The 12,944-nt window shown below is 55.8% G+C and overlaps 2 protein-coding genes across 4 annotated transcripts; both read right to left on the bottom strand.

Moving 5' to 3' along the window:
• Positions 1 to 139: 139 nt before the first annotated feature.
• On the bottom strand, positions 140 to 2,826 carry BRF2 (BRF2 RNA polymerase III transcription initiation factor subunit). 3 transcript variants are annotated; one of them, XM_027908696.1, is made up of 5 exons: positions 2,673 to 2,826; positions 2,159 to 2,218; positions 1,621 to 1,942; positions 585 to 1,197; positions 140 to 479 (listed from the first exon to the last, which is right to left on the bottom strand). In XM_027908696.1, exons 1-5 carry the CDS (start codon positions 2,824 to 2,826, stop codon positions 210 to 212), a joined length of 1,419 nt encoding a protein of 472 aa, XP_027764497.1. In that variant the 3' UTR covers positions 140 to 209. The 3 variants fall into 3 exon arrangements, with proteins under 3 accessions (XP_027764497.1, XP_027764498.1, XP_027764496.1); XM_027908697.1 differs by having other exon boundaries at positions 705 to 1,197; XM_027908695.1 differs by having other exon boundaries at positions 140 to 1,197.
• A 2,447-nt stretch (positions 2,827 to 5,273) lies between these two features.
• RAB11FIP1 (RAB11 family interacting protein 1) lies at positions 5,274 to 12,390 on the bottom strand (the record flags this gene model as incomplete). The annotated part of the gene is made up of 5 exons (XM_027908693.1): positions 5,274 to 6,041; positions 6,684 to 6,789; positions 7,845 to 8,003; positions 10,939 to 11,743; positions 11,951 to 12,390. Coding segments are annotated over 5 exons (1,729 nt in total), but the record flags the coding sequence as incomplete, so codon positions are not given.
• Between the last annotated feature and the right edge of the window lie 554 nt (positions 12,391 to 12,944).

Raw genomic sequence — 12,944 nt, 5'->3', positions numbered from 1 at the left:
AGGCTGCCATGGAAAAACTGGCACTTCCATTTATTTCTGTCACAAATGTTAACATGACCCAAAGCAGTCACACTACAAAAAAGCCCCATTTTGGTCCAGAACACAAAGGAGGACCCAGCCCCATAAGCCTGTTCCACTCTGTCCCTGGCAGGTTTCACACTTTTGGTCCCAAAACTGTCTCTGGGCCATCCTCTGGGCCACAAACACCTTCAGGACCAGGCCTTGGCCTTCCTGAAGGACCGGATCTCCTCGGGGCTCCGCAGGTACTGCTCGATCTCGCTGTCAGAGATGGGCTCGTCGCCGGTGACGGGCGGGTCCGGAGCGCTCGGAGCTGCCGAGCGCAGCCTCTTCCTGGGATGGATGAGGCAGGGTGGGAGCAGGGGCCTCGGGCATCTCCCTGCCAAGGGACAGCCCTTCTCCTGTGCCATGGGAGGAGAGCTGGGAGAGCCCTGGTCCACAGAGCCCTGGCCTGTGGAGTCCTTCTCCAGAGAGTCCTGGGCTGAGGAGCCCTTATCCAGGGAGTCCTGGGCTGAGGAGCCCTTATCCAGGGAATCCTGGGCTGAGGAGCCCTTATCCAGGGAGTCCTGGGCTGAGGAGCCCTTATCCAGGGAGTCCTGGGCTGAGGAGCCCTTATCCAGGGAGTCCTGGGCTGAGGAGCCCTTATCCAGGGAATCCTGGGCTGAGGAGCCCTTCTCCAGGGAGTCCTGGCCTGGGGTGCCCTCAGCTGGCGAGCCTGGGCCTGTGGAGCCCTGGCCTGAGGCCGCACCACCCTGCTGCTCCTCCCCATCCTGCTGGCAGAAGGCGTTTTTCAGCAGGAACACGCGGTGCTGCAGCAGGTCCCCCACGTGCTTCACCACCGTCTTCTTGTCCAGGTGGAAGCCGCGCAGCCAGGCGAGCTGGGAGGCCATGCCCAGCAGGATCTCCAGCAGCTCCTTCAGCCTCAGGTGGGCAGGAGGAGGCAGATCCACCCCTGCCACCCTGCAGAACCGCGCCAGCGGGCAGGAGAGGCGGGCGCGGGGCTGCAGCGACTGCCACGCCAGGAACGCCGCGGCCGTGACCACGGGCAGGGGGTGCCGGCCCGTCACCAGCCACGTCTCGCTGGCCAGCTCCACGATCCCCATGGTCCGGGCCACCAGCTTCTCCTTGTCCTCCAGGAACGGGGCAGGGACGCCGGGCGAGGGCTGGAACAGCCGGAAGCTGCGGGAGCACAGAAGCCACAGTCACCTGGGAGATGTGGCTGCAGGGAGGCCCTCTGGGACAAACACGCCCTGCCCCGGCCAGGGGCTGCTGCTCGTGGACACCAGGAGGGATTTCTTCACGGGAAGAGTGGTTAAAACATTGGAATGGGCTGCCCAGGGAGGTGGGGGAGTCCTCACCCCTGGAGGTGTCCAGGGAAGGACTGGACGTGGCACTCAGGTTGGACTCGATGACCCTGGAGGTCTTTTCCAACCTCAGTGATTCCACGGTTCTGGAACTCATGGTACCTCCCTGAGCACCTCCCTGCCCTCTCCAAACTGAGGAGGAAATCCCAGCCCAGGAGCGACAAGGGAGGCACAGAAGCCACAGCCCCGTGTCACACAGCTCAGCCCGGCCCGTGCCCCCTGGAAGGGGCTCCCTTACCTGCTCAGGTGTGTCTTCACCAGGTCTGCCAGGCTCAGGGCGGGCACAGAGAGCCCCAGCTCCTTCTGCAGGCTCAGGAAGACGCCGGCAAACAGCTCCTGCTTGGCGTACAGGAGGGAGCAGATGGTGCCCATGGTCAGGGGCCAGTTGTGCTGGCGGCACGTCACGAACACGCAGCAGCCCCCCAGCAGCTCCTTCTTCTCCAGGCTGACCAGGCGGAAGGCAGGGAGCTGCAGGGCCCTCTGGAAGTAGGACACGGCCGTCTCCTCGAACACCGCCGGGAGCTGCAGGACCTTGCACAGGTCCTGGACCCGCCGGATCCCTGTGGGGAGACACAGCCCTCAGGGGTGGGATCAGGCAGCTTCTCCTCGGGATTCTGGAGCGGGCAGAGCTCACCCAGCAGAGCTGAGTGCAGCACCAGCTGCCTCACCCAGGCTCTGCCACCAGCTCCAAAGGGTTTCATCGTGCTTTTTTTAACCATTACAAACACATTAAACAAACTGGAGCAGCAGCTCCAGTGGGGGAGAAAGGCTCTTACCTCGCTGCAGGCAGCGGCTCAGCTGCTCCTTCTGCCCGGTGCTCTGGGAATAGGCCACCTCTGGAAAACAGGGTTAGATCAGACAGCCCTGGGGCAACCAGAACCCCACGGAGCTGGATTCCAGCGATCAGAAGGGACAGAGCAGCTCAGGTGAGAGAGGGGCAGGATCCACCCCCAGGGCCGGGGACTCTCCATACACGGATCCAACCAACGGCCCCCTGCACTTAAAGCTCTTCTAAGAGACTTAAACGAGATTTAGACAGCCTCTTTCATTAATAATAAAGGATTCCACCCCATAGAGCCCTTATAAGAGACTTAAACGCCCAGGAGCGGCTCATGAGCGGCTCGCAGCCCAAACCCCGGCAGGGGAATGCTGAGGGCCATGGAGGGAGCGGGGAGCGGCCGGTGTGACACTCGGGCCGGCCCCATGGACACCGGGAGAGCTGCGGGAGGGACCGGTATGGACACCGTGGGCGCGGGGGGCGGGTCGGCGGGGCCCGAGCGCGCCGCGCACCCCGCAGGTGCTCCTCCTCGCTGTAGGTGGTGGTGAGCAGCCCCTCGGCCAGGACGCAGCCGCAGGCGGCGCAGACCAGCTGCTGCTGCGCGTACAGCGCGTCCTCCACCAGCGCGGCCGAGCCGCACTCGGGGCAGCGGCCCCGCGCCGCCATGGCCGCCATGGCCCCGGCCGGACCGCGGCAGGAGAGCACCGCCCGCAGCCAATGGCGGCGCGGCTCGGCCACGACCCACCAATAGCGGCGCGGCCCGCGGTCCGTTTCCCCCCCCCCTCCCCGCCCGCCCGGCCGAGCCGCCGCGTTCCGCCCTCCCGCGCGTTCCGCCGTGCCGGGGGAGGCGGCGGCGGCCCCGGGACCCCCGCACGGACCCTCCGCGCCTTCCCCGCGGGCCGCTCGGGGCAATAACAGCGCTCAGGGCTGCGGGGCGAGGCTCTTCAGGCTGAGTTCCTGAGTTCCCGCTCCTTCCAGCACCGCCTCGATTGGGAGCGGGGACATCTCACCCCTCACGGGGTCATCTCACCCCTCACGGGGCCATCCGGCTCTGCCCTGCAGAAACTCTCGGCTCCGCAGGGGCGGGCGAGCCCGCCCGTCAGGTTTCCCCACCCTTGTTTGCCAGGAGCTTCTTCCTCCTGCACGGAACAAAAAACCTGCTCCGAAATACTTGGGGGATGAGCAGAGCTGGTCACAAGGGCAAGGATCATCCCTTCCCCTCCTGCTCTTCCAGAATGAGGAAAACAGCTGGGAACAGGCACCCAGAACGCTGGGTTTAAGGTGGTTTTTTTATTATTATTTTTAGTGTTCCATGAAAACCACAAAAAAAAAAAAGGTGTTTAAAAACAAAACAGTACCTGGGCTAAAAAGCAGAGAGTACAAACAGGAGAAATACATTCAGATCCTTCAATAACAATAAAACAATAAGTTTGATTCTCAAGGCCCTTAAAGGAAATAAAATGCCAGTCCCCCTCACACCGAAGGAAGGTTTTAACGAGTATTGCCAATAAAAACGAGGTCCAAGGCTGTGGAAGTCGAGGGCTGTGACCCCAAACAGTGCTGGGTCTGCTCTGGAAGAGGCTCCAGCCACCCAGGGGAACAACCAGGCAGGCACAGCTCGGGGCCCCCTCCACAGAACACAGCTGTGACTGGCCAAAAAAGCAAGCCAAGGGAGGATGTTACAAGTTTTAAGGCTTCACCTGTGCTCAGAGCACCTATTATTGCTTTGGTTCTGTGCAGGTAAGTCCGGGATGCACGTCCTTCCCAAGGGGAATGCACACACCCCAGGATCCACGAGATCCACTCACCCCGAGGTGCAGCCAGCGATTGTTGTACCCAGAACATTCCAGAACAAGCTCAGTCCTGCTCACTTGTGCCCAGTCACAACCAGTAACACCAGGCTGGGTGTCTGACCCCAGTAAGTCACCATCCCAAGGCACAAAGGGGCTCTCCTTTCTGACCCAGATCAGAAACGCTGAGGAATGAAAGTCTAAAATCCAGGTCTGTCAGTGAGGCACAGGATCCTCTCTTCCAGAGATCCACAGAGGCACAAGGAGGAAACAAATCAATCCTTCATCTTCCTCACTCGAGAAGGCACGAGAAGCAGCAGCAGTTTCAGCAAGGCCAACCAGCACCACGCAGGATTAAACCACCCCCCTGCCTGCATTGGGGACCCTTCATTCACAGCAGAGGGTACAGAGAGAATCCCCCCCCACTGCTCAAATAACACTAAAATGAGGAAAAAGAAGTACCTGAAGTCTCGGAAGACTCTTGAACTTAAGGCTTGTTTCAGGTTGAGCTCCCCGTGAGGGGCAGCTCTGCCAGAGAAGCTCCAGACTTTGGTAGTAGGTCAGTTTAGAGGAAGAAAAATGTCATTACCAGTGGTTTTTTTTTTTGATTTTCCTAACAAATCTTTACATCTCCAGGCAAATATATTAAACTGCTCTTTGCTACAAAAATACAGTATTCGAGATCTCCAGTGGTTTCCAGTGGTTTCTGACAACTGCAGGCAGACTGCTCACAGGATGAGAGTCCAGCCAGCTGGTCCAGTCCCTCAATAAAGTGCTTTGCTGTAGAAAAACTGAGTTAGAAACTCACCCCTGAGGCAGGGGTGAGAGCCAATAACCCAACAGCTTCCAAAGGTGGGAGTGTTTACTTCCACAGAATTAAGGCTGGAAACTTGAAGCTTTGGTCCTCATGAAGCTTTGGTCCTCTGCTCCCCACTCTGTATTCCAAATTCCTTCTAAGCCTTTTACGGACTCTCCCAGCCCTGGTAAATCCCAGAGGTGCAAAGAGGCATCTGATTTTGTTGTTTTTTTTTTTTTTTTGATCTTTGACAAGAGCTCGCTTAAAAAAAAAAAAAAGAGGAAAAAAAAGCCACATTTAGTTTTCAGAGGAGGAGGACGAGGAGGAGGTTGTGGTGGTTGCTCAGCAGCACTGAGCTGCTCCTGCTGTGGGGTGGGCAGAACAGCCCTGTCTCTGCTGATTTAAAATGTACCTTTGGTCCAAATCCATTGCTGCCATTCCTATGGTAGGGATGTACCGTGAACATCAACGCCTCCTACCCCAAAAAAACCTGCCAACTTCCCCATGGAGAATTCTTTGGAACATCATCCACTTCTAATCTTTTAACTTAGGTTCAACTTTCAGGGCATTAATTCCTTTTAAATTACAGCCCAGGTCTGAAGCTGGGGCATCTTTGGACTTCTCCAGTGTAGTTAATTATTATTTTAAAAACAATCAAATCTTCAAGCTCTACTGTACAGGGCTTCATATTGCACTACAACTTCAGATATGGAAAGAAGAGTAACTAACTGATCTATCAGAGCTGCTACAAAACAAAACCATTAAAAAAAAAAAATCTTCCTAAAGGATCATCAGTGCCTTGCTGGGAAGCAAAACACATCAAAAACCCTCCTCCTTTCCATCACAACCAGCCTTTGGATTAATGCCTGGTCTCCCCAGACAATGGGAAGAAAACAAAAAAAATAAATATGATAAGGTGACTCCATTGCAAGAGCTGAGATAGAACTACTAATCAACCCGAGAGTTGCTCAAGGCAGAAACAGGAAAAAGGTCATTTTCCAGGGGCAGCACAACCTGCTCCACACCGGCTGCTCCGGGAGGAACTCAGTCCTTCTCCTCCAGCACGCCCAGACCCTTCACATCTTCCCAGCCTTTCTGTTCCCAGACATGGAAACACGGAGGATGTTGGGGGTTTCTTCCATCACCCTGACGAGCAGGTTGTCGATGTAGTCCTCGAGCTCCCGCACCTGCAGGTCCTTCCTGGTAATGGTGTCCTTCTGTTTCAGCACCAGCTGGATCAGCTCGTCGTGTGTCAGCTGGGCGTAGGCGTAGGCAGGGTCTGAAGGGTCGTATTTCTTGGGGAGAGAAGAAAGGCAAGGTCAGTGCTGACACACGGGCATTCCAAACCGGGAATGGCACCGGCCTGGGGAATTCAAAGCACCAGCGAATGGGTTTACAAACAGCACTGGCAGAGCCACGGCTGCTCTGTGCTCCACACCTTCCAAAAAGCGATTCCTCCAGCTCCCAGAACGCTGCCCAGGCAGGGAATGTGAGCACAGCAGGCTCCCATGGTGCCTCACACTCGATTTATGTGGAATCAGAGCACCACCACAAGTGTTCAACTCGCTCAGAAGAGCAGTGTGTCAGTCTGAACCACTTCATTCACATCCTCTCCCCTCACACCAGAAGGAGGCACTGCTGTTATTTCAGTTCTAACTTACCATGTTCCCCAGAACACCCTCAGAGACAATAACAGGGCCCGGGGCTTTCCCTGCTGACCCAGGAATGCTCCCAGCCATTTGGATCAACTCTGCTCCAGATCAGTTTGCAAGAAAATAAATATTTGAAGACTGTCCCCCCCCTCTGGGTGCTGACCAAAGGCAAGTTCACACCCAACATGGTCTAACCACCAGGGTTCTTTTTCTGCCCAGGATGTGAGATGTGAGACCAGGCCAATCACCTGGAATACACAGTGAAAGTGCCACTTCCCTCCATACCTTCACACTCATCTCCAGCAGCTTTTCGTTCATGGTGCTGATGACATTCAGGTTTTTACTCTGAGACTTGTTTGCCATGGCATTCATGGGCTTCACAGGATGGAGTCTGCAACGGGGAAAAAAGGGTTTCTGTTGTTTAGGCAGGACATGTAACACCAGCATGACACAGATCTCCTGACTCAAAACAAACACAGCAGGAAACTGGGGAAGGTTCCTACCCGTCTCTGTCTCCTGAGAGAAAAGAGATTCAGCTTCAGAAGACAAGGCATTTCTAAGCTAGAGGGATTTTGTGGGTATTTTCCAGTTCTCTGCTATCTTTACTGACTTAAGGCATGGGAGATAAAGCAGGAGCAGCAGGAAGGGAAATACATCCCGAGTGTGTCATGGAAGGAAAGCCAGGATGGGCTACATGAGGAGGCAGAACACAGGGCAGCTTCTCTGATCTCAGGCACTGGTATTTCAGCCTGACTTTCCTAACCAGAACATATTTGTGGTTCTTGCAACACATCAAATACTTCCACTGTCCTGGGACAAGTGTGTTAGGCCTTTTCCAGTCTGAGCTGGCACCACAAGCTGCCAAGAAGTGCTGCTGTTATGTGCCTGAGCAGGATTTGCGTCACCAGTTTTAACACAGGAAGCAAATTTTACTTCTATCTCAGCCAGTGCTGGCCCAGGGGTGTCCTGGACCCCAGGCAGGTGAAGCCCCCACGGCTGACAGGTCAGGGGCACAGCAGGAGCTGCACCACTTGCTGTGATCGCTCTGAGGAGCCCCATTCAGCCAGGAAATGAAGCATCATGATTTATCATTTTCCCACGTCTGAAAAAGGGCCCAGCTGCAGTCCATGTCCCCAGCTGGATGAAATGACCCTATTCACCTGCTGTACTTCCCCTAATGGTTTCCCTGAGAGCTGTGATGAGTGGCTGGTCCCCTCTGGGCACCCTCAGGAGCTGCACAGATCCTTCTGGAGCCAGCAACAACCCCAAGCCGGGTGACAGCGCCCAGGCCCCGACAGATCCAGGCCCCAGAGGAAATCAGGGCCGCCTGACGCCGAGAGCACTGCAAAGAGCAGCAGATCCAGCAGCTGGAGGGGCAGATCTGGAGGCAAAAGCAGAGCTCACACCTGCACAGAGGCACCTGCCGTGACCCCCACGTGGTCTCACCTGTGCTTAGGAGACACGGTTTCCCCACCCCGCAGGGTTTGGTTAGGGAACGTTTCAGAGGGTGAAACCCGTGCCTGGAGAAGCCTCTTCTTGCCCGAATTTCCCGCTTTATCTGCGAAGCCCTCGGCTGTTGGCTTTTTCGGAGACTCTGCTCTACGACTCGGGGTGTCAGAGGGAAGGGAGTGAGAGGAAGAGGAGGGGTGGCAAGGACTTGACAGGGAGGAAGAGGAAGCAGAAGGCTCAGAGAGGTCACGCTCTGCAGGCTCCTCAACACCTGCACTGGTTCCCAGCTCTTGTTTCTCAGAATGACTGTTGCACTCCCTGGAATGAGATGTCACACCTAAGGCTGAGTCAGCTCCCTGGATGCTGACCCTGGGAGCACCCATTCCAGCAGGCAGCACGGGTGATGTGCCTGGCTTCCAGGCAGCAGGAACATCTCCTCCTCCTCCTCCTGGAGCAGCCAGGGCTGTGGGGGCTGCAGCAGAGCTCTCAGAGAGCTCTCCCTGCAAAGGGGTCAGACCCTGGGGCTGCTCTCCAGTCCCTGGAACACCTTCATCACCCACAGTGACCCCACAGCTCTCCTGGCAGTCCCCCAGCAGCTCGTCATCGGAGCCCCCCTCCAGGATCACAGGCAGACTGGCCACCTTGGAGCAGCGGTCTCCAGGAACGGGAATGGCAGCCTTGAGACTCGTGAGACCAGCAGATAAATCATCATCAGCTTCATTTCTTAAAGGCCTGTCACCTCCAGGTGTCACTGGAGGAGGGACAGTCTCCGAGGAGCCACTGTGGGGGAAGCACCCACGAGCAGCTGAGGCTTCACCAGCAGGTAACAGGAGCCCAGGCATGGATTTTACACCATCACCACCCATTAACTCAGCCTGGGAAACTGGTGGGCACTTCCCCAGTGCCACAGCCCTCCGTGGGGCTGGCTTTGGTGGCATAAGGACCTCACTGCCATCCCTCTCAGCATCTGCTTCCTGAGGGGACACCGAGCAGCCTCCCAGGGCTGGTTTGACCTGGGGAAGCAAGTCATTTCTAGCCAGTGGAGCTGCCTGTGGCTCTAAGGGGGGTGCATGTTGTGCCCACTGCTCTCCAGCACAGACCTCCTGCTCATCCCCAGGCTCGCTGTCACCAGCCTGGGAGAGAGATGCACAGCCTGTGTCACCCCTGCAGGGCTCAGCGTTTGCACCAGTGACCTCCACAGTGGGTTTGCTGTTCCGGAGGGGCCCTGTGCTGTCACTGCAGAGCTCTGCTCCCAGCTCACCAGCCAACCCTGCTTGCCCCTCTGCTGCCCCTGGACCCAAACCCCCACTGGAATCGCCTCCACCTTCCTGCCCTCCCAGACCTGCACCACCTGCTGTAACACCCTGCAATCCACCCAGGACAGAGGACACGGATTTCCCACCACCTGGCTTGCAGCTTTCCAAAGAATCCTCAGCGTGAAGCTGGGGAGAATCGCAGTGCTGCTGCTGAGCCAGCCCAGGAGGGTCAGAAGGGGGATCAGACGAAGTGCCAAGAGGGTCTGGCACAGCTGTGACATCACTAGTTACAGCCACACCTGCAGAGCCCCCTGAAGCATCGTGACCAGGGTGCCCTGCTGTGGAACAGTCCCCACCACGAGGAAGGCAGGAAGGGGAAGAACCAGCAGCACTTTGGAAACCTGGCACACCTGCCCGCCCCCCATGCTTGGACACGAAGGGATTGTTGTCCTTGAAGTGACAATCAGAGGGGAGGGAAGGTGTGGGTGGGACAGACAGACCCTGGGAAGCCCCCGCAGCAAAGCTCTCAGGACCCTGGCCCCAGTCAGCAGCAAAGGGATTATTACCCCTGGGAGAGACCTGCCCAGGAAGAGGTGCTTTGGGAACAGGGGCTGGAAAATGATGGGATGAAGGGAAAGGGGCAATCCCATCGGGATCCAGGGCTGTGGATGCCCTGTTCCACTTGGGAGTAAAGGGGTTCTTGCCATTCCAAAGCTCTGCACCAAAAGCAGGAGAAGTGAGAGAGGCAGAAGAACCAGTGACGTTTTCAGAGTCTGGCACTTGGACCTTCTGCCCCGTTTTAGAAACAAAAGGGTTATTGGCACTGCTGATATGGTGCACAGAAAGAAAAGCAGGGAGGGGGTCAGGTGCAAGAGTGGGAAGCGTGGCTTTGGGTTCCTCCTCTGGAGACAGGCCCAGTCTGCAAAAAGGGACAAAAAACTCGCATGTCACTTGCGGATGCAACACGAGGCAGGAACAGACAAGTTTTAGCACCAGCCTCCATCAGCTCCTGCAACCGGGGGTGAATTATACTTGCAAGAGACCTCAGAGCCTGTCTGAGAGACTTTATATCCTTCACTGCATCTTTAGGAAGGACTTTATGTCATTTTATGTCAGAACTCTTCTGCTGCAGAGCTTGTTTTTGTTGCTTTAAGCACCATCTCTTTGCACCCCAAGCAGGTTTATTAGTACATAAAACACTTCGTAGGCAAGAAATTTAAACATGAGAAGCACTGAAAATGAGGAGTTAGGGATACACACAAACCACAGCCTTATTAGTAGGGCATCCCTATAGATATATATAAAACCCCAGACACACACAATTTATATATATCTGTGTACGAAGCATAAAGGAGCAGAATTTCCGAAAAAGCCTTGGTGTACAAATCCACACAAAATCCCCTTGTGTTGCTGTGAATGATGTCAAAAAGCAGAAGGGCTCCAAGGTTAACCTCTGGAAGACCACAGCCCAGTAGAGAAGAGGGAAGCACAGATGTTAGAACAGGCATTTCTGACCCCAGGGAGGTTCCAGTCGCACAGCTCAGGCAGAGTTAGTTTGTGCAGGAGATCCAGCGAGAAAAACCACCCCTACAGTACCTACACATGTGCCTGCACTCAGAGAAGCACTACTCTGGCATCACCTACAAGGAGCATTCCTATATCCATCTGTTCTTCATACCCACAAAGAACCGGGGAGTTATTTGCTGCCAAAGCACCCAACGCCAGCGTGAATCCCGCGAGTGCCCACAGAGCCCAGCTGTGGCAGGACACAGCCCACGCCACCACCCTGCCACCACCACTGCCCATCCCAGTTCCCAGCAGCAGCTGGGACTCACCTGGGCTTCACCGTGGGCTTCACAGCTTTGGTCTTGGCTGGGGCAGCAGCTTTTTCAGGTTTCCGTTCCTCCTCACCGGGGCCGAGCGCCTGCTTGTTTGCAGTGGTGTCTTCTGTGCTCTGAGTGTCTCCTGATGGGTCCCCTCTGCCCAGATCTGCTGGGGGCTCAACACATTTGGCCTCCTCCTCACTGCTCTCTTCGGGAATTTTGTTCTCCTCACTCTGCAGGGTCCTGTCGGGAATATTCTCAGCGTCTCCGGCCTTCCCCGCCTCCTTCTTCCCAGTGACCAGGGAGAGCAAGGCAGACTTTTTGTGGTCTGGTTTTTTGGTCTCCCTCCCAGCCTCGGTGCTCGGGGGAACACTGGTGTCCAGCTGCTCCTCGCTGCTCAGCAGTTTGTATGACGGCAGAGTCATGGATTTGAAGGTCTCCAAGGACGTGGACCCAGAGAGAGCCTGACTAGGAGAGGTTCTTCCTGTCTCCTCAGGTGTTTTGGTGGACCTGGAGTACAGGTTCTCCTCTGAAGCGAAGAGCTGCTTCCTCCTGAAGTTGAGAGGAGAGGGGGAGGAGGTCGGAGTGTCCTTTGTCGTGGTCTCTTCCATATAAACGTGACTGCCGTTGATGCACAGGCTAGACTTGGAAACGGGATCGCTTTTGGATTTCAGGCCACTGAACAAAGAGAGCCCTTCCTTCTTGGTGTGGTTACTGGTTCCTTGGGTCTGCTGCCTGCTGTCCAAAAGGGCTGTTTTACGAGATTTAAACAGAGGAGAAGGAGCTGGCTTCTCTTCTGGGGCATTTCCAAGGGCTCCTGGAAAAAAAAAAAAATCAAACAGGGAGAAATTCAAGATACAAGAAAAACCTTTCCTCTGGCGCTTGCTGCTGACAACCTCAGTGCCAGGAGGGGCTTTCCGTGGATTTGTTCAGAAAGAAGAGTTTAATTAGTGCTGTGGAAAGTGCAGACAACCCTTTGGAGAGTGGCTTTGTGCTCACCAGCTCAGTGAGTGCCAATACTCACGTTCTGAGGTCGGAGAAGTCTCGGACTCCTCCTCATCCCACTGTGGCTGGAAGTCGCTGGGCCGAAGCCGAACCTTCTGGGTGACGGGCTGCTGCGTGGGCAGGACTGACATGGACTGGGACAGGGTCTTCTGCAGCCCAGGTTTGGAGAAGAGCGCTTTGAACTTGGATTTCTTCTTTTCCTTCTCGACTGCCTCATCCTCGCTGTCAGCGGGGGAGTGGGTGGTGCTGGGCACGATCGCCGACGCCGTGTCCGAGAGGCCGCTGCTCCTCTTGCCCTTGAGCTTGTCTTTGAGCTTCCCAAAGGGAGAGCGAGCCTTGTCCTTCATGGACAGGTCAAACATGCTGGCTGTCATGCTGCTCCTCATGAACTGGATATCCACCTCGATCTCCCCTCTCTCCTTTTCCTTCTTGCCCGGTTTGGAGCGAAGCTTGTACCACCTGCAGCAACAAGGAGACTTCTTTTACCAACCGGTTCCCGAGGCACGGGTAATTGAGAACACAGAGCTTGCTTATGTTTGAAAAATCAAGTCAGCCTCCAGTGCAGGAAAAGAAAAGCCTTTAATCTTGAGGCGACGTCACAGTCGCGGCCCCAGGTGCCAAGGAAAACGCTCCTTATCGTAAACAGAAAGTTATTAGTGAGGTTTGGTCTGAAACCCAGACTAGGAGGGGTTAAAGAGAAGGAAGAAAAACAGAAACACAGCATGGAATTCCTGCAGTTCAGCTCAGCCACTCTCCTCTGCCCTTTCATCTCTCCTCCTGACACTGGCAGAGGCCACGGCTTTGAAGTGGGAGCCGAGGCTCGGTACCAAGAGCTGCACACGCGTCCCACACCCTCATACCTTTCATTCCAGCTCCTTAATGCCTCTTAAGCCAAGGAACCCCTAATCAGCAGGAGAGAGCCAACCCCAGCCCTGCAGACCGCTGGGGATTTCCACCCACCTCCCCCAGCTCATGACTGATCAGGGAGCACCAGGAAGGACACTGCTCAGACA

Source organism: Empidonax traillii, unplaced genomic scaffold, assembly GCF_003031625.1.
Source record: "Empidonax traillii isolate 1590-97213 ecotype Southwest subspecies unplaced genomic scaffold, ASM303162v1 scaffold1800:size59985, whole genome shotgun sequence".
NCBI classification, from domain to species: Eukaryota; Metazoa; Chordata; class Aves; order Passeriformes; family Tyrannidae; genus Empidonax; species Empidonax traillii.
This window is presented reverse-complemented; position numbering and strand designations above follow the sequence as displayed.

Coding starts and splice junctions, on each gene's coding strand:
- BRF2 (XM_027908695.1), bottom strand. CDS start 2,826: ATGGCGGCGCGGGGCCGCTGCCCCGAGTGCGGCTCGGCCGCGCTGGTG. Junction 2,219..2,672: donor CGAGGAGGAGCACCTGCGGG/GTGCGCGGCGCG, acceptor CCTGTTTTCCAG/AGGTGGCCTATTCCCAGAGC. Junction 1,198..1,620: donor GTGAAGACACACCTGAGCAG/GTAAGGGAGCCC, acceptor GTGCTCCCGCAG/CTTCCGGCTGTTCCAGCCCT.